This window comes from Eublepharis macularius, chromosome 12 (assembly GCF_028583425.1).
Source record: "Eublepharis macularius isolate TG4126 chromosome 12, MPM_Emac_v1.0, whole genome shotgun sequence".
NCBI lineage: Eukaryota > Metazoa > Chordata > Lepidosauria > Squamata > Eublepharidae > Eublepharis > Eublepharis macularius.
The window spans coordinates 39,979,917-40,007,883 of NC_072801.1; the positions used below are offsets into that span (position 1 = coordinate 39,979,917).

General features: G+C 43.9%; 1 protein-coding gene across 1 annotated transcript; it reads left to right on the forward strand.

The window, feature by feature from the left end:
• SMARCD2 (SWI/SNF related, matrix associated, actin dependent regulator of chromatin, subfamily d, member 2) lies at positions 1-27,884 on the forward strand. The gene is made up of 13 exons (XM_054993236.1): positions 1-320; positions 11,979-12,166; positions 18,122-18,164; positions 18,386-18,508; positions 18,744-18,863; positions 19,871-19,966; positions 21,416-21,517; positions 21,965-22,126; positions 22,353-22,450; positions 23,742-23,877; positions 25,522-25,644; positions 26,355-26,456; positions 26,907-27,884. The coding sequence occupies exons 1-13, from the start codon at positions 138-140 to the stop codon at positions 26,958-26,960; spliced, it is 1,530 nt and encodes a 509-aa protein (XP_054849211.1). The 5' UTR covers positions 1-137; the 3' UTR covers positions 26,961-27,884.
• The last annotated feature ends 83 nt before the right edge of the window (positions 27,885-27,967 follow it).

The window sequence follows — 27,967 nt, forward strand, 5'->3', positions numbered from 1 at the left end:
CAGAGGCGGAGCGTGGTGCTGCTCTCGCGGAGAGCCGCCAGCTTCGTCAGCCAGCGCCGCTTCCCCCTTCCTTGTGTCGGGCGTGCTGCTCGAGGCTTCTCCGGCCGTTGCCGCCTCCCTCGAGCGAAGCCCCCTCCATGGCCGGGCGCGGCGGAGGCTTCTCCCTCACCCCGCCCCCCGCAGGGGTCCCGCCGCCCGCCTCGATCCCCGTGGTGGCGGCCGCTTCACTCCCTCTCGGGCCGGGCGGGGGACTCCTGCGAGGGCTCAGCCCGGCTGGGGCCACCCCGTACCGCCCCGTGGGGCCCGTCGCGCAGTTCCAGGTAGGTGGGGCGGGAGGAGAGGCGACCCCGGGGGTTGTGCGCAAGGGGTTGGCACGTGTGTGGTGGGCTGCCGCGGCGGGGGGGGGGGGAGCAGATGGAAGGATGAGAGACGTATGTGCGTACGAATCTGTAAAATTAGGTATGTGTGTATGCATATAAAATTATGTGCGCGCGTGTGTTTTATCAACTTCCTATCTACCCTGCCCTTCTCCCCGGTGGGGACACGAAGTGGCTTTTACAGCATTCTTCCCTGCGACATTTGATCCTCACAACAGCCCTATGAGGCATGCTAGGTGGAGATCCAGTGAGCTTCCATGGCAGAGTGGGGATTCGAAATTTGAGCCTCCCGGATCCTAGTCCAACACTATGCACTGTATAATATTTGTGTGTGTGTGTGTGTATAAACATACGATATGTATATGATATATGTGTGTTTACATAGTACTTGGGTGTGTTTGTATACACACAGCATGTAGAATGTGTGTGTGGATAGATGTTTGTATGCATGTATTATAGATGTGTGTGTAGATATATTAGTGTGTATAAAACCTCTGTGTGTGTATATGTATTGTGCATATATAACTAGATAATGTGTGTTGGATAATACCAGTAATACCTACTCTGTGTGTGTGTGTTTGTGTGTGTCAAATGCATTTATGTTATATCAGATAACAAATATGTATATATTATCCATCATTATATAATAATGAGTTGCTTTTAACACTTGGGAAGAAAAGCTAAATATTGCAGTATAATACCTTAGGTGGGGAGGCTATGGGTGCACAAAGGATCAGACCAGATCCTGGGAGGGTACTTGAGCAGACTATGAAGCAGAGGGTCAAAATGGTGGCATGTCAGGGTGACCTGGGTTCAAATCCTCACTCACTGGATATGCTGTAGGCCAGTTACATACACAGTTTCTCAACCTAATCTTCCTCACAGGGTTGTCAAGAGGATAAAATGGGTAAGGGAGAACCATGTATGCCACCCTAGGCTTGTTGGGAGAAAATGTTTTACAGAGAGACACAAGATGCGTGGAAGAATGGCATGGTAGGTGTTGGATGGGAAGCAAGTTCACTTCCAAGTGGCTTTTGTGGGTGAGGAAGAAGTTTGGTATTCCTGGGTGGATGTCTTGAGGGCTGTTAGTATATACAGTTCAGTTTTACAGTGGGAAGCGTGGAGAGGGCAGTATAAGGGGACTATGGAAGAGGAGATGCAAGAGAGAAACACTTTTTCCTTCCCCCCAGTGGCTTGCCAAAATCCAAGCAAAAGAGCTTTCCAGAAAAAAATTAAAATTTTATTTTATACATTGAATAATTTATTATGCTGGGTAAGTTTAGTTATCTGGGTTGCAATCTAAATAAATATAAGTGGAAGTGAGTCATTTCAAAGACCATGTGGAGGGGCTGTTGAACTCTTGGTTGTGCCAGCTGAGCTCTCCAGGACTGAGTGCCAAGGAAGAAGAGTCCTCAGTGTAAACTCTGGGCCTGAAGTCAGGTTGTGGTGTAGGAGTCTTGGAGCTCAGAGAAAAAGCTGGGTTTTGCTGTTACACAATCACCAATATTGAAACTGGTTCTGAAGACAGAGCTGGTACTTGCCTTTTAGGGCTGTCATGTCAATAGAAAAAGGGTCACACAGGTTCACAGGGCTGCCCTTATAGCCTCATTAAACAAAAAAGAATATGGAGGAATGCCAGAAAGGAGAAGGACCTGGCATCTTTTGCCTGAAAATTGAGTTTGTGGCTTTTACTTCTTGGAGTTTCTGGAGTACAAATTCTTGTCCTCCCAACCTTTATATAAGTCCTGTATAATGCAATAATTCTTTCCTCAGCAGGCCTTGAAATAGATAATACAGCAGTGAAAAGGGCAGAGACAGGGATGATATAGAGAGGGGGAGTTGGGGGGGTACAAGAAAACTCGCTTGCTCTCCAACATCAAAAGCAGGGAGAGACTGGAAATATTATAGGGCGTTGGATCATACTATAGAGAATTACATAATGCTGTTTTTATCAATAATTTTACTGTAGTGCAATAGCATGCCTTTCGGAATTAAATACTTTTGTTTTTGTTCAGTAATGAAGACCTTTCACAGATGTTGGGCAACAACCACACAGTTTAACTACCAACAATTTGCCGTGCATGGGGCTGGTCTTTCTACAAATGCACGCACAGTTGCAGGGACATAGGGACACTTGGGCCCTTTGGGACTAGGGCTCAGAAAAGTTCAGTAACTTAAAATCCTGGTAACTTGTAGAAATTGGAAATATTTTTCTAGCCTTGCCCCTCACCCCATTAAATGCTTCAAAAGGTCAAGGAGACAGAATATCCCTTTTCTACCCGTTAAGCCACTTGCTCTTCCCTCCTTTCCTTTATCTTTGAAGAATTTGCTTTTACAAATGGATTAATAGGGGGAACTCATACATACACACACAGCTGGAAAAGCTGAGATTCTAATATATTGAGCCTGTGCAGCCTCTGACCTACTTAATTAAATGCAGCCCACAAATTGTTTATTGTGACCCACAAGGGGCTTATGCATGTTTGCTTCCTGCCCAGGACTGCAAAAACTGGTGGTGGGAGGTGGGGGGGGATGTTGTGGGCTTGGCTGGCTCCAGTACCTGGCTGCTTGGCTTCATCCAGGTTGATGGAACCCAAACTGTTAATGTCAGTGATTGAGTACAGGGCCAAGAAGTGGTCTCGTTTCTCTGGATCAATTCATTCCAGAGTGCAAAGATATGGTTTCCAGATCCTTTTGTTCATTACAGAAATGCTGATCTTTCTTTCTCAAATAACAAATTATTCCCATTATTCAGAAGTTCACAAAGTCTACCTGGCTACCTTGGTTAGCAGTAAACATGTTATTTTGGAATTTAAGATCTTGGAAAAGAGGAAAGCTGAACATACATATAGGTTGCATTTTAGAAAAGCTAATTCTAGCAAACGAGCGGTTTTAAGTATTTGTACTATGCTGTTTTATTGTGTAAAAACACAATAAAACAACATAATATTGAATATATTATGTTTTATATTGGTTTTCAAGTGATGTAATTGTTTATGATGTGAACTGCTTTGAGCTCTTAATTGAAGAGAAGTGATATAGAAATCAAATCAATAAATAAAGTGGCATCAGAAATGAGAGGGAGCAAAAGAGCTGTGAAAAACACTGCTATATGCTGCATAGGAAAATTATTCCTGATGGGTTAATGGGTTAGGTAACATTATTTTTCAGCGGAGACTGTCTTCACAAATCCTCTCTGTGCTCAGGGCCAAAAAGCTTTCTAAAACATAGGGCCTGCGCTAAGGGCCAAATTACACTGGGTAAAGAGCTGGGTCTGGGTTCCCCACACAGCAGGAGAATGGATTCTAAAAAAGAGAGAAAGCCCAGATGGGTTTAGAAGGACACCACTGGGGGAGGATAACTCCCCCCACAATCCCCACATTGTTTCCATATGGGAAAATTGCTTGAGGGGAGGAAGCAGGAGCCCTTCCTGCCCCCAAAGAGGTGTTCTGACTTCTGAGCCCATTTTGGGTCCTCTTTCTCTCTTTTTAGAAACCATTCCCTTCAGCTGCTGTGTGGCTGCAGGGAACTAGAATTGGGTCTGGGGAACCTAAACCAACTCTTTAAAAATGTGTGTGGCGCTAAGATGACTCTTTCGGCCCTCCTCCAGTTTTGAAGTGGTTTTGGTCAGGTCAGCTCCCTTATTTTAGCAGGAAGAGGATTTTTGACCAAGAGCATTGTAAGGGTTTGTAAAAACCGTTGGGAAGAAAAGTCTTTTCTCAAATAAAAATAAAATATGCTGAGAATAAAATTTAGTGTCTTTTCCTACACGGAAGCTACTGTTGTGTTCTCACCAAAAAGCGAGTATGTTTTTAGTGTGTACCTTCTTACTACTGGCAAAGCCAGTATGGTCCAGTATGGCCTGAAGTTGGGCTTTGATATAAAAGAACTGGTTTCGAGGCTCGCTTCTGTAAGTGTGACCTGGAGTAACACACACACTCAGTTCCCCTTTTGTAAACTGAAAATGCCAGCGATCTGACTATCTTACAGGTTTTTTAGGGGTGAACATAGAGGATTTTTCAAATTAAAAATACACTATAAATAAGTAATCTTGGTAGTTCTATAAAGCCCTCCCCCCATGCCACTTTCCTTATCAAATTAGAAACTTCACCTGGTTGTTTTGAAGTTTATTGAGAAGATCCAGCAAAAGTGGCTCTCAACACCTGAAGTTACTGCTCTGGAAGTTGCATGGTTTGTGGATGTTGTATGTGCCACGTATGAGAAGTTTAGGCTTTGTTCTACAAATGAGAAAATTAGCAGAGATCTGCCTTCCATGTGTTAGCTTGAGTTTTTAGCAGCAAGGGAGCTGTGCCTCTGCATGTCCTTTCACTTCCCGTGATGGTGCTTCTGTAGCAAAAAACAGGAAGCAGAAGCCGCCCAATACAGCAGCAACTGTTTTAGGAACTATCAGCCTCATGAACCTGCTAGGTGATGTTTTGCAAGCTTGTGACTAGAAGGACAGTTGTACAAGGCAGAAAGCAGCTGAAAGGGCTCACATTGTGATCATTGTCTTTGCACACTGTTTATAATAACAGGAACTGCGCTTATACAGCACTCTTCTAGATAGATTAGTGCCTTACCCAGAGCAGTGAACAAGTTAGTGCAATTATTATCCCCACAATACAGCTGGGGAGCTGAGGCTGAGAGGAGGGGCTTACCCAAGGCCACCTACTGAGCTCATGGCAGTAGTGGGACTTGAACCAGCAGAGTGCTGATTTGCAGCTGAACCACTTAACCGAAGAATTGGCAACAGATAAGCTACTGTGTTGGTGTCAAAGAATAAATTTAAAATGGGTAGTGCAAACTCTCTCATTAGGCCAACTTCTGTTAGTATAAGAGTATGCAGAATTTCAAGTTGCACAGCACTCTACTTCACCTAAGTATGCTCCATTCTCTCAGATGAAGAGCTCTGTGTAACTTGAAAGTTCACATAGACTACACAAGTAGCATATAAAGCAAAGTATTTGGTTGAACTGTTAATATCCAAATTGATTAGTAACTCTTAAGTTACTATTTTGCATAACTTTGCTTAAGAGAGACTTTAAACAGAACATGAAGTATGAATAGAAAAATTGACAGTGAGAGAGGTATGTCAGAGTGAATGGTAGAAGTAGTGTTTGAGCAAATGTAATGTGGTAGGATGGTATGTGGATTAGGGATTGCAGTGTAGAGATACTCCTTGGATATTGAAATCTTTAGCAAACATTCCTTGCATGTTTTCACCATGAGGGCTAGAAGCCCCCCTTTCTCAAAGCTGAAATTCTCAAGATTCTGAACTAGCATGCCTGATAAAAGGTAGGGTGTTCTGTATGAAGAATGTTAGTAGATGATCTGCACTGGCATAGGCATAAAGGTGGTAAGATAATATTGTAAAGTCTTAAAGTTCAGCCAAATATTTAATACAAGCACTTTTGTGCACTTTCCTAATGCTGAGTGTCTTATTCTCGTTTCTTTCCTGCTTGGTCTTTTTAAATTATGGCTTTAAATTGCATAAGACCTGGGGGGAAACTGTTATTGGGAATTGAATGCTGATTCACTGATCTAGTTACTGAGCTAGTGATTACTGGGAGAACCAGAACCATTGTGTGCAGCTTGGTGTTGGAGGAGGGATAAGGCCTTATCACTTTGTATAGGACTAGAACATTGTTGCTATAGAGATGAGTGTTCTAAAGGAAGCTGTGCATGAATCACCTTGTGTGAAGTTTGTGCCTGGTGTCTTAGCTTCCAGTACTTCACAGATTAAAATAGAGACTCTTGTGTACTTGTAAAATTCACGTCCTCACGTCAGTGATCCATCCCTTCCATTGTGGAAGGTTCTGCTGTGGCTGCTTTATTCATTAACTCTATAATAGCTAATCCTGCACTGGCTGCTGAAGCAAGTATATTATTAAACTCAACAGGTTTTTAAAAATCTTGTGAACATTAGTGCTCGCTATCTGGATTGGTGGTTATGCAGCTGGAAGAGTAGCCACAAATTGGCATCCCCTGCATGTTGATTCTATTGAACTACGCTGTGTAACCCACCTTGATTCTCAGTGAGAAAGGCTATAAGTAATGTAAATAAAATAAATAAATGTTCATGCACACATGAACACACATGCTTGCACTAGCATAAGACTAATTCTGTTCTCCCCTCAGATGTAACTCCAAGATCTGGGGGAGGAGCCTGAAACACAGCCTTTAAAAGGCACCTCCCCAAGACAAAATGGGAACAGTGATTTACATGAGGCAGAAAATAGGTACTGTCCCAAGCATACAGGGTAAAATTTTTACTTTGTTTCCTCTAGCTCTCTTCTTCTCTGTTTTGCTTCTGACTCTTATTTTGCAAATATTGTAATGATGCAGCAGCAACTTTATCTATGTCATATCATGCTTAAGATGATATTTTGGTGTGTGTTGTTTCACACGGGAGGAGAATGGACTAGTTGACTTTCAGGTTACTTGTATCCCTATGAGTTTATGACCAGGAAGGAGCCAGGGCAATATTCTGAGACAGGAAAATGGGCCTAGGAGTCAGCTTTGCTGTAAATAGGACAACATACAAAAGCAATTAGATGTTTTGTTTTAAACTGCAGATGGCTGTATAATCCTTTTGGGAAAACTGGGTGGCAGTAGAAGCTACCTCCTGTCTGAATCTCTTAATTGAGTGTTCCTCTTGGGGTAAGGAAAAAATAAGCTGTAGTTGAACATGTAACCAAGCCTGCCCCTTGAGAGAAACATGAGGATTTGAGCAATAACAAGCAGCAAAGCAGACGTTTAATCACCCACACTCTTCTTTCCTTCTGCCCTCTTCCAGTGCTAGCTAGACAGAATGATAGGATTAGAAAGCCATCAAGCTTTCCCTAGCACAAGTCAGGAGCACCCACAATAATCAGCTTGCTGTGCATCAGTTTGTTGGGTTGGATCCCAGAAATGTATTCTGTTAGCACTGGCACTTGCTTCTGGTCTCACAAGGAAGAAAGGTACTCCGTGAGAAATACAGGCAAGTGAATTAAGCCGTATGCTGCTGGAGAAGAAGCATGTGCACAGTCTCTCTCTTTTGCTCTTGCCAGGCATACTAATCAATTTGGGTAGCCTATTTGTCCTCTCCGCCCTCAGAGCCATTGTAGGCATCATATGGAAGCAGTAGCCAAGTTTGCCGTAGTGTGTGTATGCACAGTGATCATATCTATATGGTACAGCTGTTTGCAAACAGATGCTTATCACTTTCACACTTTCTATATTTTTAGTGTGTGCTTAAAATATCTGAGAACTGCAAATGTAATGTGCGAAGTTACCCTGTATCTGAGAGAGAACCATCCAACAACTTTTCACACAGCAGCCCCCGCCCCCTTCAAATGTAGAAGTCTGGAATATCAGCACACTTCCATCAAACATGATGCTTAGGTGGAAAATTGGGGAATGAATTATAAAATGTGCATTAGCCTTGGGAACTTACATTTTGTGGAAAGGCAGGATACTAGTAACCTAAATGAAATTGTGTGTGGGTAGTACAGAGAGCAAATATTCCATTTGCTATTACTTGTGTGAAAGTGGGCTGTGGAATAAAAAAGTGGGTGGAGGAACTCTTGCGTAAAATGTCGTGACCATGCAGAATTAAGGAGTAAAGATCACTTCATTCCTCCAAGGAACGTTGGGGATAACTGCATCTTATCTTCTTCATCAACCAAAGCCTACATTGGCCTAGGAGGAAAAAAAGAGATTGGGTAGAAGGCTAGCCTCTCATTGAAGAAAGAGGCCTTGTGACGTATTTTGCAACATTGCTAAGCATTTCTCTATGAACCACTATGGTACAGCAGCTTTTCACTATATTGGATAAGGCAAATGGTGGTCCTCTCCAACACTTTTTCAGATGTTTGGCCAGAGGAGCCATTTTTATCTCCTTTGTCTTCTGTCACTAAGCTTAAAGCTTACCATTTTCCTTTAAGTTTTTTGTGCCTGGCTTGTCTTTTCCATAGCTGATCACCCTCATACCTCTCAGTGGAATTTGTCTCTTCGCCTCCTCAGTGTTCTCAGTTGCAGGCTGTCCTTCCATGGTTGAGCTTACTTGGTGCTACCCAACCCCCTCTGCTGCTGTGTTCTGGGTAGGAGTGGCAGCAGACTTGCAGCACTGCCTGGGCCTGTTAGAGAGGGCTGAAATGTTGCCCTGCTCGCTCGGTGGCTTTGGCAGCTCTGCCGGCTCCTTGGCAGCAGCCACTTGTTTCAGTCCCACAGGGCAAGGGAGTGTGAGCGAGCCCCTTCTGAAGCAGGTTTGGGAGGGCAGGAGTGTGTGCGCGCATACAACAAGAAAGGCCCCTCCAGGACTTCATAAACAAGCCCTTTCCATAGGTAACCTGAGCTGAGGGCTCAGGGCAGCCGTGAAAAATGGCAGGCTCCAGCATGCATTTCTCCAGTCATTAGCAGCCTGCAGGTATTTGGGATTGCTTGATTCAGTCCTGGGCATGCCTTTAATACTTGTGTGGATGGGAGAAATTTTGGCAGGTACAACGTCCCTTGATCTAGTAGTGCTTTTTCATTGGGCGGAATTTCTCCCTCCTATGCAGTTATGCATAGAATGATTGAAAGTTAAGCAGTCCTGTCTTGTAATCAGTCCAACAGCCCTGGGCCAGTCCCAGGAGAAGTGACTCCAGAACATTGAGGGGAAAGTGGTCCAAGACAAGGTTCTCAGCAACCATGGTTAATGCCCAGAATGGAAATGTTAGGCTACTATGTCTAAATGCAGTTGTAGGAGCTAGCATTTTTGCTTCCTTCTCTGTGAATCGTCTCACACTGCTTTTATTACCTGGCAGTCCTAGCTGGAACTTATGGAGGAGGCAGAGAGGACGGCACTTGCCCTTCCCTTTAGCTTCTTCTGTTTAGGAAAGCCAAAGATCCTTCTGAAGCTGTAGAGATGTAAGGAAGGGGGATAAACACAAGGAGGTGAATGAGAATGTGGTGTGCGTGAGCAGCAGCCTGCCCCGACCCATTGAAAACCATAGAGAAGCTCAAGTGAGGAGGATCGAGCTGATGGCTCCAGAGAAAGCTGGCTGGCTGCTGTGGCAGAAAGAATGGTGGCTTTTGAGAGTGGGTCCATCAAAGTACAGTGGCTCATAGGCAGAAGGGTCACAAAGCCCAAGGCCTCCAACCTTTGGTGAGGAATTGGGGGGGGGGGCAAGGCCTTTTGTTCAATTGCCCTTTGCAAGTAGAAATTCAATTCTGGCAACCAGCAAGGAAAGCTTGTAGCATACTCTGCTGCAGGAGCGACAGATTTGTAAAAAGCTACTGGCAGCCGAGGGTGAAACTTCCTTTCATAGCTGCGTCAGGCTGCATCTCATGCCTGGATGCAACTTTGCTGTTTGTGGAGGGAAGGGTTGCTGCAAACTAACATTCTTTCTCGGCCTTCTGCTTTCCCCTGTAAAACCGTCTTGCCTGGCAGTAAGTGCAAAAAGAAGGCATTTACTTTGTTTCTCTGTGGAGCAGGAGCTGAAAAGCTGGTCTTTGTTGGCTGCTAGAAAACATGGTTGGTTTGGCTGCCAAGCCAGGCATAAAACCTGTGGTCCAGTGAGTGGTGGCGAATGTTTTGCCTAGTCTCGGACTGCTCTTGTCTTCTCTTGTTGGGGCAGGGAATGAGCACCTTGATGTGGTCCTGTAGTTTGCCTGGTGTTGCGTGTCAGAACAACTGGTGGCAACATTTTACATTCCATTAGCATAATTGTCTTGCTCAAAGACTTGAGGTTAGAGAGTTTGGGAATAAGTCTTTGAACATTTCAGTGTATTGTTTTTTCTGAGCGCTCTGCAAAGCAACTGCTTTTAAGATAACTCAGTCTGACGCTTAACTTGCAGATTGGGAATTGAGGTTTAGAGATTAGGGCTTGTCAGCAGCCACCTACTGAGCTCATAGCTTAAGGTGAGGTTTGAACTGAGGATAGAATTACTGACTGGCCTGGAGAAAAATGTCCTATCCCTTTACTTAGTGAGGTATTATTTACTTCCATTCCATGAAAAGCCTCTGTTAAAGGGACAGGACAGTCACAAGACCCTAACTGAGGATCCTACACCAGCCTATGACTCATGCCTTTAATCCTTATGCTACACCAGCAGTTTTCATCCTATGCAGATCTCCAGTGGGAATGGCTAGGCATCCTGTAGTCTACGTAGCTCTCCTGGTTCAAGATCCAACTTCTTCTGTTCAGTATTAGGCACGGGGAGTGGATCATTTGTGGATTTAGTTTCATGTTCTTGTTTTCAGGGTGGTGAGAATGATGGGGAGCTGTGCTTAGTAAAGCCAAAGGAAGAGGCAATATAGTGCAGTGGTTAGAGTGCCAGGCTAGGATTTGGGAGACCCAGGTTTGAATCCCCACTCTGCCATAAAAGCTCACTGGTGACCTTGGGCCAGTCACTCTCTCTCAGCCTAGCCTTCCACATAGTGATGTAGTGTGGATAAAATGGAGGAGAGGAGAACAATGTGATCCTCTTTGGGAAGAAAGGTGAAAATATATATATATATACACACACACCACTCCCCCACCCTATGCCATCCACTGTTAAGCATAATCTTTACTTTTGTTAGCTCAAAATTAGTGAATGTGAATTTCTTGCATATGAGTTTGCAACCTGAACTGCTGTTATGGGTTTATGCCACCAGGGGCATAAAAGCATACCTTATGGGTAATTGACTGACTGACTAACTAACTAACTAGGGGTTGCAACATAAGAGAGGAGACATTAATCTCTCTCCTTGCTACCTCTGTCTTGAGCAAGCAAGAATGCTGCTCTGTTTTCCATTCTTAAAGCTAGGTAGGGCTTCTGTGCTTTAGTAGTTGCATAGAGGAGTGTGTGCCAGTAGATTTAGTAACTCTTGGCATGCGGTTGGGAGGAAAAAGTGCCTATCTCAAGTTTAATGGCACAACAGAATAAGCACAGAATTTATGGAGGGGAGATATATTTCTCCATTCCTAGCATGTCTGCACTGCACATTTAAGCAGGATTAACTGACTTGACTGTTCTGAGAAGTGTAGAAACAAATTTTCTTAGAAACAATTAGCTCTAGGGCCAGTGTGCCAGGGCCTTAGGAAGGCCTGTGATCAAACCCTGTCGAGGAGGAGGGAGGTTACAAGAGCATGCAATCTGCTCCTTTTTTCTGGGGGTTCCTCTCAGCTAAGAAAGGGAGATTGCCCCATAAACTGCTGCAGTCTTTAATTTTTAGTTGGAAGGGTGCCCAGAGGAAAAGAGCAAGATTCAGGTCAAGTAGCACCTTTAAAACCAAGTAGAATTCCAGGGTATGAGGTTTCGAGAGTTAAAGCTCCCTTCGTTGTGGTTTTCTTAGGTCTAGAACTTCAGAAAAAGAAGCTGTACAGTTTAGGATTTGGTCTTCGTTTTTCTTTTTTCTCCTCTTGGCTTTTCTGCCTTAGCTTTTCTGTTTATAGTGAGAAATGTGAGGGGGGGGAATCCTCCCAGAAGCATTAGCATAATGTATTTGCATATGCAAATCCCCTGGTATAAAAGGGGTGCTGGTGGGCAGGGGTGGAAGTGGAGATAATTTTGCCTGGGCCCGTGGCCTGAATTCCTGGTGGCTACAGGACCCACTTTTTTTCTAGAATGTCTTTTGTTCTTTCTTACCAGCGCCCTGGGATGCTACCTGGTGGCCGGATGCCCATGGCAGGGATGCAGATGGGGTCTGCCTCAGGACCTCCCTATGGAGCAGCTTCTCCAATGAGACCTGGAATGCCACAGTCCATGATGGATCCCTTCCGGAAGCGCCTGCTTGCTCCACAGGCCCAGCCACCTTCAGCACTAACCCAAAGGCGAGGGTAAGAATGGGGGGGGGCGCTTTGAATTGGAGAATGTATGTGAGCAAAGAAGAGACTGCTGAAGGTGGATCCTAAGGTTTGATATGTGGCACTCCCCACTGAGTTCTGATTCACAAAAGCTTATGCAGTAATAAATGTCTTCAGAGTGCCACTGGACTCCTATTTTTTCCAAGTTTCTAATCACTAATATTTGCCAATGGGGAGCATTTTCTTAACAGCCCACTTGTCCGCCTCTCAGACTTTGCTCGCAGACCCTCTCCTATTGTCCTTTCCTTCCATATGCTAGTGAAGTTAGTAGCATAAACTGAAGGCTTCCAGTTCTTGATGGATCTCTTCCAGCATTCCTTTTTTGATAATCTTTAAGCAAATCTAGTTTTACATTGCCAGACCCTTGGCTAGCACTTTTGAGATTTTACGTTCAGAAGGAGATTTTTTTTTGTACATCTAGAGTTCCTTAGAAACCACTGATAATTTTATTCATTCATTTATTTATACATTTGATTTATATCCCACCATCCCTGCAAGCACTTATAGTCCACTTTGGAACTTGATTGCGCTTTTGCCCATTGCTATATCCTGTGGCAGTGAGGTCAAAAATTATCGGCGGGACACCGGTGTACAAAGCCGTTTCTTGCTTTTATTTTAACTTCTTGCCTTCAGTATTCTTTGGCTCACTAGTTGTAAAGCAGTGGAATTGAAACAATGTTGAAATGGAGCTGCTTGTGAAGAGGAAGCTTGGTAACTCTGTCTATCCACCCAGTAATTACGCCCCCCCACCCTAGCTACTATGCAGAATAGCAAAATAATCCACACTCAAATGATTACCTCTGCTGGGGGCTTCTGGTCTGTCACTTGGGAATCTCTGCATTGTTATGCAAATGTACTCCCTTATCCTTACTATTCACTGGGCGGAGTTAACACCACCCTTGATAAATTAATTAAGATATTTGCCCTAAAGCCAGAGCATGAATGCAGTTCATTCAGATATGGAACACTTGAACACAAAATAAGATTCTCTCCCCCTGCATTTGCCAACTTGTCTTTATCAAGTTTATGAAACCTTAGAACAAAAAATCCACATCCACTCACTCCCCTGTTAAATAACATTAGGGCTAAAATGGAATCAGGAAAAAAGTAATGTAAATGGCAAGTCATTGAGGGGAAGAAAGTACTAGCTAATAAGCTATGTTTCCAGTAGGTTTAAGATACACAAGGAATGTGCTATAATGAGTTTCCTAAACCACTTTTAAAATCCTTGTTGGCAAAAACAAATTATTAATTATATATTTATGTATGTGACACCAGCCATCTATCTGCCTGGCACTTTAGAGAATGTAAGAAGATAGGCTTCTGCCCTGAAAAACTTGAAATCTAAAATTTGACATAATGGACTAAGTGCTGTTGTGGGGGTGGGTGGTAATAAATAGGGGAAGCACATGCCTTCATTCCAGTCACACTGCCTAGGTTGCTTTTTAATAGGGAAAGGAGTCTAAAAGGTGTGTGTGACAAAGCCTTTGTAAAAAAGGGGATTTTGAGGTTAATAATGTATTAATGCATCTGGAAACACCTTTATTAAATTTAATACATATAAATTAATTTAAGTTAGCAGCAGCAACAGAGAAACCACACAAGCCTGTCCCCATGTGGAAAACACCCTTATCAGGCTGGTACTTTCAGACTGAAAGAAGGGATTGCATGATTAAATGCTCCTCCACCTTAAAAAGAAAGCCCCCCATGTCAAATGCTCACATTAACATGAGAGAAGGGATAAGATCAAATTATTCTCTGGCTTGCTAGTTTTTTGCATGGAAAAAAATTGTAATGTGAACCCCCTCCCTGCCGCCGCCAACCCCATAGTTTGGAGGGGTACAACCAGGCACAACTTTACCACTGCAATGAGAACTAGATTGGACTGGACTTTTCTAAGCTTAAGGGTGCAAATTATCTTTGTTTGCAATAGTGGAGTGAGTTGTGATATCCCCTAAGATTTTAGAATAATTGTGGGTGTTGGGGGGAGTGCCTTTCAGAGCACTGGATGCAAGTTACTTCTGTTCCTGAATGTCCATTCCACCATGCACATGGACTCCTATGAAGCTGCTAGTTCTAATCTTTGCAGGGAGGAAGTTTTTTGGCTGATGTTGGCTGAGAGGCCTTGAATGCACCCACGGTCTGTTTTCAGTTAACAGGAACCAGTGATGCTTGCCAGATGCTCTCAGTCCCTTCCACCACCACCACCCCCCATCTATCATAATCCAGAAAAGGGTAGAGATTTCAGATGGGAATTGGAAATGCAGACAAGAAGTCTTTGGTGGGGCTTTTTCAGAAGTTCTGATGGCGTTTTCCTTCAGGCTCTTTCATTGCTCTGGAGCTTCCTGTTCTTGATATCTTTTTGGCCCAATTTCTGGTTTTCCTGAAGGCTGTTGATTTGCACAAAAAGCTACAGGGAGTGCAAAGCTGGCTCTTGTACCTGCTAGAAGGCTGGGGGGTTAATCCTCAGCTTATGTCTCTTAAGTCCAGTGTCACTGAACAAAGGTAGCTTTAACCCTCATACAGGTGAGGTTCCCCCTAGTCTATCTCCCGGCCTGCATCCAGTTTGAGAAACAATTTCTGGCTCTCTTATTTTTTCATTGAAGACTAACAAGGTAATACTTGGCTTTTACACACCCCATTTCAAGTGTTCAGAGTGCTCTGCATATGTCATTTCAGTGATCCTTAAAACAATCCCATAAGGGAAACCAGCATATAAGGCATCCCCTTATGATATCATAGCAGAGGTGACTTTTGAACTGTGGACTTCCCTGCTCATATAATCTAAATGAAGAATTTTTTATTCTGAAATAGCATCACTTGTCCACTTTGAATCAGACTAGATCAAACAGTGGAAGACCTGTTGGGTTGCTGTTGAATTCCTGGTATGTGTATATAAAGCATGGTGTGGGTGGGAGGTGAGGGATGAAACCTTCTGCCAGTTCTCCGCTCATCAGCTACTTCATACCATCTGTGTTTGTCCCAAGACTGGAAGACTTGATAGTCAGCATGGTGTAGTGTTTAAATTGTCAGACAAGGGTGTGGGAGACCCACTCTGCCATAGAAGCTCAGTGGGTGACCCTGGGCCAGTCACACACACTCAGACTAACCTACCTGACTGGGTTGTTCCTGTGAGAATAAAATGGAGGAGAATTTTGTAAGCCACTTTGGGTCTTGAATGAGGAGAAAGGTGCTTTATAAATGAAGTAAATAAATAAATAAGAAGTAACCCTGACTGGAAGAGAAATAGTTGGAAAGAAGTAGGTAGGAGGGTGGTGAATGCTGGTGAGTAGAGGGCTCAGCGCTTCTGGCATCCATACTATGTTTTAAATTGCTTCTCCTGAGCTATGGGAACATGGTACAACTCAAATTGGGTTCTGCTGCCATAAAATCCTCTTTAGTCTATGAATAAAGAATTATAGGGTGCGTTCTCACCTCGCTTCATGTGCTTGAATTGTTGGTAGACTTTTTTGTGCCCTTGTGGCACAAGATCATCTTGGCCCACCCGAGACAATGCTGCTGCTGTTTAAGTGATTGTTGAGAGCCTCTGTTTCCTTGCTTTGAACTTTGATCCCAGGCCTTGAGCGTGTAAATGCGTTGAGGCTGAAAGTTCTCTAGAAGCTGTAGTTTTAGGGTAACTGACCCTGTAAACGCACTTCACCAGCTTGCCTGTAAAGACTGAGCTGGATAGTGCGGTTGGGACTTCACCTGGCTCTGAATTCTGTAGCTCTTAGTGATGATTTATTGGTGGGAACTAAGGATAAGCCTCCTCTCGTTCTTCCCTTCTCTCGTTTCGGTATGGGAATGCTGCCTGTCCAGCTTCAGGACACTCTGGACTCTGCTTATATAAGCTGCCTGCACTCAATTGAGTTTTACTGTATTGTTCTCTCATGCATACTTCTAGTCTCTCTCAGGCCCTGCTTGGAGTGGGTTTTTACCAGCTGTTTTTCAAAACAAATACAGTGCAAATGACACTCAATTTCTTGGCAAGCCCTGCCTCTTTCTCCCCCCCTCCCCCCACTTGCTCCAAGAAAGGAGTTTGCATGAAAAAACAAGCAGCTGCAGACATCTGGCATCCAGGCTTCAAGGGCCAAGTTCTTCATAGCGAGCATGAAGGAACCAAGGGAATAATGCAGTGGGATTCCATCTACAGGCATTCACTCCCTTGGTCATTCTGTACTTTGTGAAAATGCTTTACTTTCTGTAGCAGTTCAGTGATGCTGGGTGCTAAACTTCAGTTCCTACACTGTTATTCTGAAAAGGCTTTCTTCTTTTTTCAGTGTTATAATGTAGAGGTTGGTGGGGGGGGCAAGCCAGTGTAAATAAATATGTGCAAATAGATGGAGAAACTGCAAATCTATACATTGGAATAGATCCAGCCAGCTTTCCTGCTGGTGAAAATAGGAGAGGTCTCCCTTTGACTATTGAAAAAGGCAATGTTGGAAATTGTGAGACCTGCACAGACAAAAGCAGTGTGGGAGGGTATTGTAGTAGGGAGGAGAGTTAGGCAAAATTGAACAAAAAAGGCTACCTGGATCCAACAGTTAATATTCACAATACTGACATCATATCTGAATTCTGAAATTGTGAATCATATACAATAAATAATGATCTTTGTCTACTCTTAGTGGGGTAGATCCAGCCATCCTCCTAAGTAGCCTTTCTCGAGCCTAAGGAGCCTTCTTCCAATTGAAGCGGCTCTTCCATTGGAGGAAGAGCCACTTCAGTTGGACGAAGGCTTCTTAGGTTGGAGGAAGGCTTCAAACTTGACCCCAAAGCAGATGAGTATAAATATTTTAATAAATAAATGTATAACCTTTGCTCAGTGAAGTGAAAGAACAGCGGTAGGATCCCACCCCACTACTTTCTTTAATAGTTCTTCATACTGACTTCATTAGCTTAAATCTCTAAATGCATACATTTCTGTGTGGTTTATCCAACATATAAATTACATCCAAGGAACTAAAAAATCAAAGACATTAACCAGGCAGAATTTTTAAGTTGATGAGTAATAGCAAAGTCCCACATTAAAAAAACCGAGACTAATGTTTTGGCTGGGTTTTGAGGCTTTTTCCATTGTTGTGCTGTTTCCGTGTTTGCTGCCATGAGAAGATGAACTATAACTGTGGTCTTCAGATGGTGTTCATATTTAGGAAAATAGACACAGGAACAAATTTTTCATTAAAGCCAAGCTGCTCCTGTTCTAATGGCCAGAGGTTTAGAAAGTTTGGAATTCAGTTCCACTGCTGAATCTAGTAGCTCTTTGGGGACTTCTGCATACTCAAGCACTATATAATAATATCATAATTATACTGTGCTTTGCAAATCATAATAGATGATTTTCAAAGCACTTTATAATTGGCTTTACTCTGACAATTCTACTCTATGGTAGGTCGCTATTATTTTCATTTTATGGAGCAGACAATGGCATACCCATGGGACACTTGGCACAGGTGGGAATTGAAACAAAATTTCCAGGTACAAATCTAAGTCTCACTGAATAGAAAGAAAATGATGTCCAGTTCTTTCTTGTGGCTTCGGCAAAGGATTTGGAACTAAATGTGTTTATAGACCAAACACGGTGTATTTCTTCCTCCTCCCCAAGAAACCCTAACGTCTGCAATCAGCACACAAGAAACCTAAATCTTATCTCTGCGAGCAGTTAAGCAGTGGATCAAGCTGCCTGTGAAAAATATGGCCCTTGGAGGGTTTTTTTTAAAAAAGAAAGATTTGGACAGGCATCTATCAAGAGAGCTTTCAAGATAGGGAAGATATTTTGCTGTTACAGCTCGCTTGCGTGACTGCCTGAGATCTAGTTTATATAATTGATTCTGGTTGCAGAGTTTGGGGACTGGTAACATCAGTTGGATGTCTTTAGCTAGATTGCTTTTTTCCTTCATGGCTTACCACTCTGCCCAATTCTTACAGGCTGAAAAGGAGGAAGATGGCAGACAAAGTCCTACCACAGAGGGTAAGCATTCATTTTCTGGGAGAGCTTTCCACCCTTAAAGGGAGGAGAAAGGGCAGTAGATACTATTTGGTGATGCAAAGGGAAAATGTCAGGAATATTTGTACCAGTTGACTTACATCTTGTACGTAGCTTTGCTTAAAGGCATAGGAGCCTTGTGCAAATTGAATCAGGTAACGCAAACTGGAGAGGCACCTCTCTGATGGGCTGTCTTGTTTTTATAGATTCGTGAGCTGGTCCCAGAGTCTCAGGCCTATATGGATTTGCTTGCCTTTGAACGCAAGCTGGACCAGACCATCGCCCGCAAAAGGATGGAGATCCAGGAGGCCATCAAGAAACCTTTGACGGTGTGGAGGGATGGATGGGAGGTGTGGTTAGCCCAAGTGGTTTGATCCACTTTGGTGGGTGTTCCCAGGCTATCTGAGGTCTTAGTTATAGATGCTGCTTTCTACAAATGACTTGTGCTGCCCTGCTAACTAAGTTTGGTTTAGGAAGAAAGCTCTGGCCCTGGTTTTGGTATCTGGTCTGTGTGATGAAGCCGTTCCATTGCTGCCTCAATGCTTGTTCTTTCTAAATCTCCAGCAAAAGCGGAAGCTGCGCATTTACATCTCCAATACCTTTACTCCTGGCAAGGAGGAATCTGAAGGCGGCGAGCGGATAGCCTCATGGGAACTTCGTGTGGAGGGCAAACTTTTAGATGATGTAAGACTGGGACCTTACTTCAGATAAGTGCTTTTGTGATAGTGTGGCTCCCTGGAGGTGGGGGTCAGCAGTTCACAGTAACTTTGAACCTATACACCCTGAGCAGCTAGCCAGTTCTTTTCTATCAGTTGTTGACATTTTCTTATGTCCTTTTTATTTCCTTATGTTCTTACAATGGCTACAAGCATAGATAGCCTTAAGTGGAGATTAGGCTAATTCATAGAGGGTAGGTCCATCAGTGCCTACTAGCCATGGTGACTAAAGGGAAGCTCCACATACAGAGGCAGCAAACCTTTAAATACCAGGGCTAGGAGGCAACATTGGGAGAAGGCTTTGGCCTTTATGCCCTGTTCGTTGGCCCTCCATAGCAATCAGTTGGCCACTGTGTGAGACAGGTTGCTAGACTAGATGGGCTGCTGGTCTGATCCAGGAGGGCTATTCTTATGATCTTAGGACATACCTGTCTCCTTCACACATAATTAGAAGAGACAAGCCAATCCCATCTATGTCTGGTTTTCTTTCACCTTAAGTCAGGGCTCTATAGGCTGTTCTCAGACTGATTGTCTAATTCCATTTCTCCCTTCAAGAGTTAAGGCTGTCAAATGTATTTTTAAGGACTGTCCCCTTCTCCAGATTGTCTTGCCACCATAGAAGATAAAAAGAACATAACTGTATTTCACACCCAGCTACAATGTTTGTTCCCATTTTTCAAATAAAGCCTGGTATGTAGGCTGTATAAAACATGTTGTTTTCCCATCTTTTCTTTCTGTTCCTTGTCTCTTGCTTTCTATCTCACTGAAAGCTCTTAAGATAAGTGCTGCAAAATAATTAAAAATGTAAGATTATTACAGTATCAGTCCACACAACTGATGTCCCTCCTATTTCGTCATTGCACTACTAATATAAGAAGGGAATTGTTCCTTAGTTTTAGAGGTGCACTTGTCAACAGTGCTGTTGTGGAAATCGGAGTTTGACCCCTCATTAAACTAACTCTCTGTTTGTCTCAGCCAAGTAAGCAGAAGAGAAAGTTCTCCTCCTTTTTCAAGAGTCTGGTCATCGAGCTGGATAAAGAGCTGTATGGTCCAGACAATCATCTGGTAGAGGTAGGTGACTGTCTTGGGGGGACTGATAAGCAGCTCAGAGCAACTTCACACCCTCCGTCTCAGTGCTTGGGAGGACAAACCTCTTGCCCTAGCAAGTTGCCATATCAGATCATGTTTCTCTCTGGGAGTTGATGGTGATCTCTTCTTTCACCTGAATTATGCCATTGCAGCTGATACGATTACTCAGTAGCTTGGCCAGGACATAAGCTTGCGGTATTGAAAAGAATTAGGGTCTTTGCTGTCTGCATTCAAGAAATAGCACTCAGCGTTGATTGGCATCTTTCCCCCAGTACAGTCATCCATAATCATTTTAATTAATTTCTGTAGCACATTTCATGGATTAGAAAGTGCTCTGCAGCTCTTTGCTCAGCTGCTCTTGTAGCAAAATTGTGAGGTAATCAAGATTTTTCACTGCTTCAGGAACTTAATGACCGGTCCATCAATTCACCCATTGGTGTCATCTCAGGTAATGGGCCCAGTGCCAGTATTTTTAGCTATGGTGACACCTCCAGAAGCATGGTGAAATGTTTATTCATAAGGTGCCATTTTATGTGTGTGATATGAGGTTCAGCATTATTGGCAACATAAGAGGGAAATGGGAGAGAGGGGTCAGGATGCTGGCAGCCAGTTTAGTGTATGGTTAAGAGTGTGGGACTCTAATCTGGAGAACCAGGTTTGATTCTCCACTCCTCCACTTGAAGCCAGCTGGGTGACTTTGGGTCAGTCACAGCTCTCCGGAGCTCTCTCAGCCCCACCCACCTCACAGGGTGTTTTGTTGTGGGGTTTACATACTTTGTAAACCACTCTGAGTAGGCATTAAGTTGTCCTGAAGGGCGGCATATAAATCAAATGTTGTTATTATTATTATTTATTACTTTTTCCCCACTGCCCATCTGAGTGGTTGGGGGGAGGGCCCACTGGGGGAGAGAGATCGCTTACCCCCAGTGGGAACTTGCCAACCCCAAGTATAAATGAAATAAATAAAATAAAATATACTTACTTATCCTTTGAACAGGTGCCATTAAAGTCCCTTTGCTGTCTGGCTGCACCTTTGTTAAAGCCACTAATGCATTAGACCATCTCAGTGGCTTCATTCAGAAAAATTCAGCAGCAGTGGAATGGCTTATTTGCTATTTCTTGAATGCAGCCAATGCATGAGGTGCTAATGGAGGCTTGGAAAGGGCAGAAATGAGGGCAGGGTGATGGTGCTAGATGTGGCTGTGCTGTTGCCCCCCTTTTTTCTGTGCCTGTTTGATCTTAAGGGCTCTAGCTGGGCAAATTCAATTTAAAAAAATTGATTTCACCATGTTCTGTCCATCATGATATAGGAACAATGGGGTTTAAACAGTAATCTGATAAGGAATTGTTAAAAGATAAAAGAACTACATAGTAAAATGAATGATGTATGTCTTGTCTCATGTGCTCCCCCCCCCCCCATTCATCCACCAGTGGCATCGAATTGCCTCAACCCAAGAGACAGATGGCTTCCAGGTCAAGCGCCCGGGTGATGTCAATGTGAAATGTACCCTGCTTCTCATGCTGGACCACCAGGTAACTGGGAAGAGCCCCAGAACAGGCCAGTTGCAGTGCCTTGACTTCTCAGAATTCCAGCCGCATAATTGCACAGATAGCTGAGTTTTGGGCAGGAAGGAAGTCTGGTAGTAGGTTTCTTCCATTATTTTCTTGCCTTGACACCATTGCCTTGAGGTATGTTGGGGAGGGATGTCTGGCTGGGCTCTGCTGTACTGAGCTCTTCACCTTTAGTTTCTCTTCTGCACAGCATCTTGGTGTACAGACTAGAACTGGATGGTGGGTCTGAAGTCTGTCTACTGCCTATTTGAGATCTGCCTCCCCACTCAGTTATAGGAATAATCCCCCTAACGGAGGCTACTAAAAATGTCCCAGCTCATTCTGTTAGTTTTGACAGTGGGACTGGGTTACAGTGCTTGACTTGAACTGAAGTGAGTGCATGTTAACCAGGCAACGTTTCCCTTTCAGCCCCCCCAATATAAGCTGGACCCCCGCCTGGCTCGCCTGCTGGGTGTTCACACCCAGACTCGTGCCAGCATCATGCAGGCCCTCTGGCTGTACATCAAACACAACAAGCTTCAGGACAGTCATGAGAAGGAGTACATCAACTGCAACCGCTACTTCCGCCAGGTCAGTAAGTCATGGCCTTGGGTAAGTAACCTTGCACCTCTGCCTGACAGGATGCCTTAAAAATCAACAGAGCATTCCTGTTACTGTATGAACATGACCCCAAGGATCTAGAAACCTTTCATGTGTCTTCTTTGAGGTACTTGCAGATCAGACTTCGTGGGCCTGTCTTTTGCATGGCAAGTGATATCGGAGACTTCCACTAACAGATTCGCTCCCTTGGTTCTAGATATTTGGCTGCATCCGCATGCGGTTCTCTGAGATCCCCATGAAACTGGCAGGGCTCCTGCAACACCCGGATCCCATTGTCATCAACCATGTCATCAGGTAGGACCAGCAATGCAAGGTTTGTCTGTCCGTCCTGATATGCATGCACACAGCTACCCCCTTAATTCTGCATTGCACAAATGAGTCAGAGCTAACATGTTCCTTATTGGTCTTCCACAGCCTGTATACTTCCTGAGTTCATATCCTTGAATGAGAATAACATAGGTTTGCTTCTCAGAAAATGTTTTGCAAAAGCTAATTAAAAGACCTATGAGAAATAGAATCAGGGTGAAGTGGTGTTCTTTTCCATCATCTAGACAGGTTCCCAACGAGGTGTCTGCCTGCAGGTGTGTTTCCTGGTGCCCACTTGTTTCTTCCCCTGAAGCTAAAATTCAGTCTTGACTTCCCTTCATTCCCTTCCACTTCAGAAGAGTCATGAGGCTTTCCTACTGATCTTCAGGAAGCACCAGTTTGGAAACCATTGCCTCCATTGTAGAAACTCCCAACATTTTGTGAATGGACCCAGCCTCTCATGACAGCCCATTTGTTTTGGTGCCCAATATTTGTTACCAAAATTCCAAAAACACCTGTTGGTTGAACAGAGTTGAGGACCTGTGATCTAGCAGGTGATGCTACTGCTTGAGGAAGGCTCTCTTTGGCAAATCATGCATATTTTGGTGAGAATTTTTCCTTTATGTCCCTCTTGAAAAGCTCGAAAATCCATTTATTTCTGGTGGTTTTTGGAGATGAATGAAAAGCGTTGTGAATTCTTTTCCCCCCTTTGCTACAGAAGTTATTGTCTGTGGTGTGGCATTATTATGGTTATGGTCCAAGGCAAGGCAACATAAACATTTTCAATCATTAAAAATTACCTTCTGGCACATATTGTATTGCTTTGCCTAAATGTGTTTGTTTGCCTGTTATATGTTCACTGTGGGCACTGTGCATCTCTGCTACCCAGATTAGTCAGGCTGCTGTTTGTCTTCAAATGCTAGTGTTGTATAGTGATTAGAGGGTTGGAATATGGCCAGGTTCAGATCCTTGCTGACCTTGAAGCTCACTGGACCATCTTGGGCCACTCATTCTCTGTCAGCTGGAACTAACTTGCGGATGGTGGGGGGAGGTGTTAGAATAAAATGGAAGAGGGGAAAATGATGTGTACTGCCTTGAGCTCCTTGGAGGAAGGGTGGGATAAAAACAAACAAAATAAATTCTGGTGAAGCCATTCAGGGTGGACAAGTGAGAATCTAATCCTGATTTTAATGTTTGTGGGTTAGTGGTGAAGGAGCAACCCCTCGTGAGGTAGGTGCTTTTGGCCCTCACCCCAGCCTCCTGTCCCCAAATTCTCCAGTGTGGATCCTAATGATCAGAAGAAGACTGCCTGCTATGACATTGATGTGGAGGTGGATGACCCCTTGAAGGCCCAAATGAGCAACTTCTTGGCCTCTACCACCAACCAGCAGGAAATTGCCTCCTTGGACGTTAAGGTAGGCTCCCAACAACTGTGAAGCAAGGACAAGACCCAGACCTTCCACAGTTTGGTGAAAAATGTGGTGCAGGTGGTGGCTCATTCAGAAATTTTTACTGTAGTTTCACTTGGGCGCATAGTTCTCTTTGTCCTTTAGGATAACCCTACTTAGCCCTAGAGTGATCATCACTCATGGCTTCCAGAACAAACTTCTCTTGGACATGGTGGTTCTGTGGCTGGGGGATGATAGCCTTCCAAGTTCAAGCTTGTATTAGAGTATCCTGAGAATCTCAGCAAAGTGGGTGTCTAAAACTGGGAAATGTTACTTCCCTAGGGTATCTTGCAAGTGGAGATGGAACTACCCATCCAGCCTGGTGTTGAGTTCTGGAGTCTTGTGATACAAAAACCTAAATACTGAAATTACAGCACAACTGAACAAATTAAAGTAAAATTTATGGCAGGGTATCCAGATTACGTTACACGTGCCACATATCCGTTTTGTTCTTTGAATTAATTCTGTATAATTTGGACATGCATGTTCAAGTAATTGTTACAGAAATGTAACAATACTAGAAATGTATTGGCCCTTTTTAATGAAAAGTGGATGGGATTTAGGCGTGTAAGAGCAGGAACTGGGCATTGTGCTGTGAACAGAAGGTCTAGGAAAAAACTCTTAATTTTATACTATCAGATGGGAATTAAGACTGTTCAAGAGCCTGATGAATCTTTTTAGGAAGGAAAAAAATAAATATGGTGTCCTTTCAAATATGCTCCTTCCATATCTCTCCCCCCCCCCCCCGTATTCTCATACATGCTGAATCCTGCAAAAAGGGGAAATTGGGCAGACCCACTGCACAATCAGTATACATAAGCATACTAACATAATTTGTAGAAGTAGCTATGCTGCAAAAAAGAAAATAAGACAAGCCTCCTTGAGACTCAGAACATCATTTTGTTGTATAGCTTGCCATATCTCAGAAGAGCTGAGTTGGGTTATTAAATAGTGGCTATATGGCAGGGGGAACGGTGATTCCTGTGTATCTGAAGAGCTGGCTGCTATGGAGGAACAGGGGAAGTCAGATTTGGAAAAATATACAAGAGCAGGTCCCCTTATTCTTTCTATTGCTTCGCCTTTCCTGATAACTGCAAAGGGGGTAGCCATGTCAGCCTGTTGTAGAAAAATAAAAAGTCCGTTGGCACCTTAAAGACTACTGGCATTTATTAAAATGTGAGCTTTCTGTGACTCACAAAACTTCGTATTTTAATAAATGCCATAGTCTTTTATGGTGCCATTGGACTTTTGTTTTGTTCTTTCCCTGACCACAGGTTCTCTGGACAACTCAAAGCCATTGCTTTACTCCAGAGGTTCCACTCTTTCCATAACGGCAGTCATTTTGCCCATGTCCACCTGCTCCAAAATATTCCATCTAGTAAAAGAGCCACTGACTTTGTTTAAAATGGCAGCTGCTGGGGAGAGTCCTGGGCTTCTGAGCAGACTTTGCTTGATGACTTTGGGCAGTGTATGTACTAAACTAGAAGGATGAAGTCCCACAGTGGTTGCTGTGTCTTGGCAGTAGGCAGCTGAAGCCGAACCAAATTGCCAGGCTTTCCTGGTAGCCTTTCTGTCCCTCCACAACATATGCCTGTTCCTTTTCCTGTTTAGATCCATGAAACCATTGAGTCCATCAACCAGCTGAAGACACAAAGAGATTTCATGCTGAGTTTCAGCAACAGCCCGCAGGATTTCATCCAGGAATGGATCAGATCTCAACAGAGGGACTTGAAGGTAACTGCTTCCGAGACAATCGTGGGTGAACCATGCTGGGGGAGCATGCAACTGACTTGTATATGAGGAGTTGCTTGGACTTCTTGCAGCCCTTGTCTGGTAGCTCCAAGGATGGGGCTAAGGTATCCAGTTCCCTTTCAGAACTGAGAATCAAAAGTGATAAGCCTGTTTATGTTGTGAGCAGACTGTCTAGATCTTTTTTTGAAAAATCAAACAGGTCTTTGGTATGGAAGTCTTCACATTTGTTCAGTTCCTGGCACAGTGCTTCATACATATCTCACAGCAAATGCATCCCTTACTGCCACTCTATTCCCTCTGTTGTTGTACCACCCATAAATTTCTGAACTCTTAAGCTGTTGGAGGCAGAGTAAACTGTGCAGTATAAATGATACTGATTTCCTCTGCTTGCATTATTATTCTGGGTGTAGATTTTTTAGTGAAGGTGAGCAGCAAGGGGATGCCATACAGACAACGGTATTTGTGAGTTTCAGCAAGGTATCTAGTGAACCAGTGTTAAGGCATGCATTACTGGCCTAGACTGATCTTGGCTTGATTGGATCCAGCCATGATTTGACTCTTCTCTTCACCCACCCTTCAGTCTGTTCTTATGTAGCTTTCCTGCTATCCCTTCCCGTGTCACATCTTTGGACACCAGTGGCCAAGTTCATGTGTCCTAAGTTTGTTCTTTTTCCACCCCCTTTTTGCCCTAGATTATCACAGATGTGGTTGGGAACCCTGAAGAGGAGAGACGTGTCGAGTTCTATCAGCAACCCTGGATGCAGGAGGCTGTTGGGAGACACATCTTTGCCAAGGTTTGGAGATACCGGTCTGAGACTCCCATGATTTAAGATTTTTCCTGGAGTTCCAAATGGTGCAGCATTTCACTCTGACAGTTCCAGAGAAGGGGAGTTTGAGACAGTTCTGTGTTAAGTCCATTGCTGTTTAGTAGAAACTGGGACCTATCTGGATTCTAGAGGAAGGCTCCTTAGATCTGGCTTCTTCCCTGGGTCTTTGCCCCCTCTTCAAATCTCTTAGCACTGCTGCTTACCAGGTGTTCTCACAGTTATTTCATCCCTTCCCTATCCCATCCTCAGACTGCACCCCAGTACTGTGGGAGGTGTATTATGAAACTGGCACAAGAACCAGCAAAGGCTCTATTCTTGGCCTTAGGGAGCAGGGCAGGCTCTGTTGCTGAGGGTAGATTGGTGTATAGGATTCTGCCATCATCTTGTCCTCCCTGCTAAATGCTTTGTATCTTCCAGGTTCAGCAGCGCAGACAAGAACTGGAACAAGTGCTTGGTGTCCGCCTCACTTAGCACTCTCGCCTCCAATTTACCTGCACCTTGTGGTACTTCAAACTGGACAGATATTTGTCTGAAATCTTCAGTCTTTGTTGGGGCTGGGAGGAGCTCTGCTAGCTGCCTGTTGCTCTTGGGGCATGCTTTTTTTAAAAAGGGAGTTAAAAGAGTGGGTTACTCACTAAGCTCCTGGAAATATGCAAGGTTTAACGCCTCTTTTTACAGAAGGCAGCAAGCTCCCCTCTCACTAGACCCCTGCCCTCCCTCTGTGCTTTGCCTCTGGGACACTAGGAAATTTTGTTTGAGTTACTTTCTACCTCTTAGCTAAGTCTCAGCAGCCTCCTTTGCAATGCAGGTGAGCTGTTGCTGCCGCTGCTCATTTTTAACCAAAGCTTTGTCCATTCCAAACAGCTGGCCTTGCTAGCGTTTAGTCTTTGCACTATCTCTCTTGGGGGGAGCTGGTTTTCTTTTATTATAATTTTTTTTGTACAGAGGAAGATTTGTTAAATGTGTGGTATTTTGTCCCCCTCCAATTTAAGACACTTGGTGTTGTGTGGGAAGGGTTTTGCTCAGGTGTTTGCGCTCCTGTTTTGACAATCAGTTGCTGTTCCTTGGCTCGCCAATGTCTGTGAGGGTGTTCTAGAAAGTGGGGGACCAGTTTTTCTTTCTGCAGGCATCAGTTAGCACTGCAGAAAACATTCCCTGGGCCATCAGCCAAGGGGAGATGAGTGACATCTGCCTCACCCTTCTTGGTCTTCTCAAGTGCCTTTGCTCCCCAGCCTCCTTGCCCCTCAGCACTTAATCAGGAAGATGCCCTTCTGGTCCTAATCTTGAGATGTGCAGTTGGCCAACTGGGCACTGGTGGAATGTTCAGTTACAAGTGAAGATGTTGTGACCAGTTTCTATGTTGAATGTTTTCTAATAAAAAAACACTTTCAAGCAGCTGCTTGTGATGGGTCAGATGACTGTGTCTAAGAACAAGGCAGCAAAGGATCTGTTCCCAAGAACTACCACTTGAAAACATT

What these genes read in the sequence shown, in the direction of transcription:
- SMARCD2 (XM_054993236.1), top strand. Translation starts at nt 138, where the DNA reads ATGGCCGGGCGCGGCGGAGGCTTCTCCCTCACCCCGCCCCCCGCAGGG. An exon ending in CCATCAAGAAACCTTTGACG is followed by an intron (nt 18,509 to 18,743) that starts GTGTGGAGGGAT and finishes CTAAATCTCCAG; the next exon opens with CAAAAGCGGAAGCTGCGCAT. An exon ending in CAGACAATCATCTGGTAGAG is followed by an intron (nt 19,967 to 21,415) that starts GTAGGTGACTGT and finishes TTCATCCACCAG; the next exon opens with TGGCATCGAATTGCCTCAAC.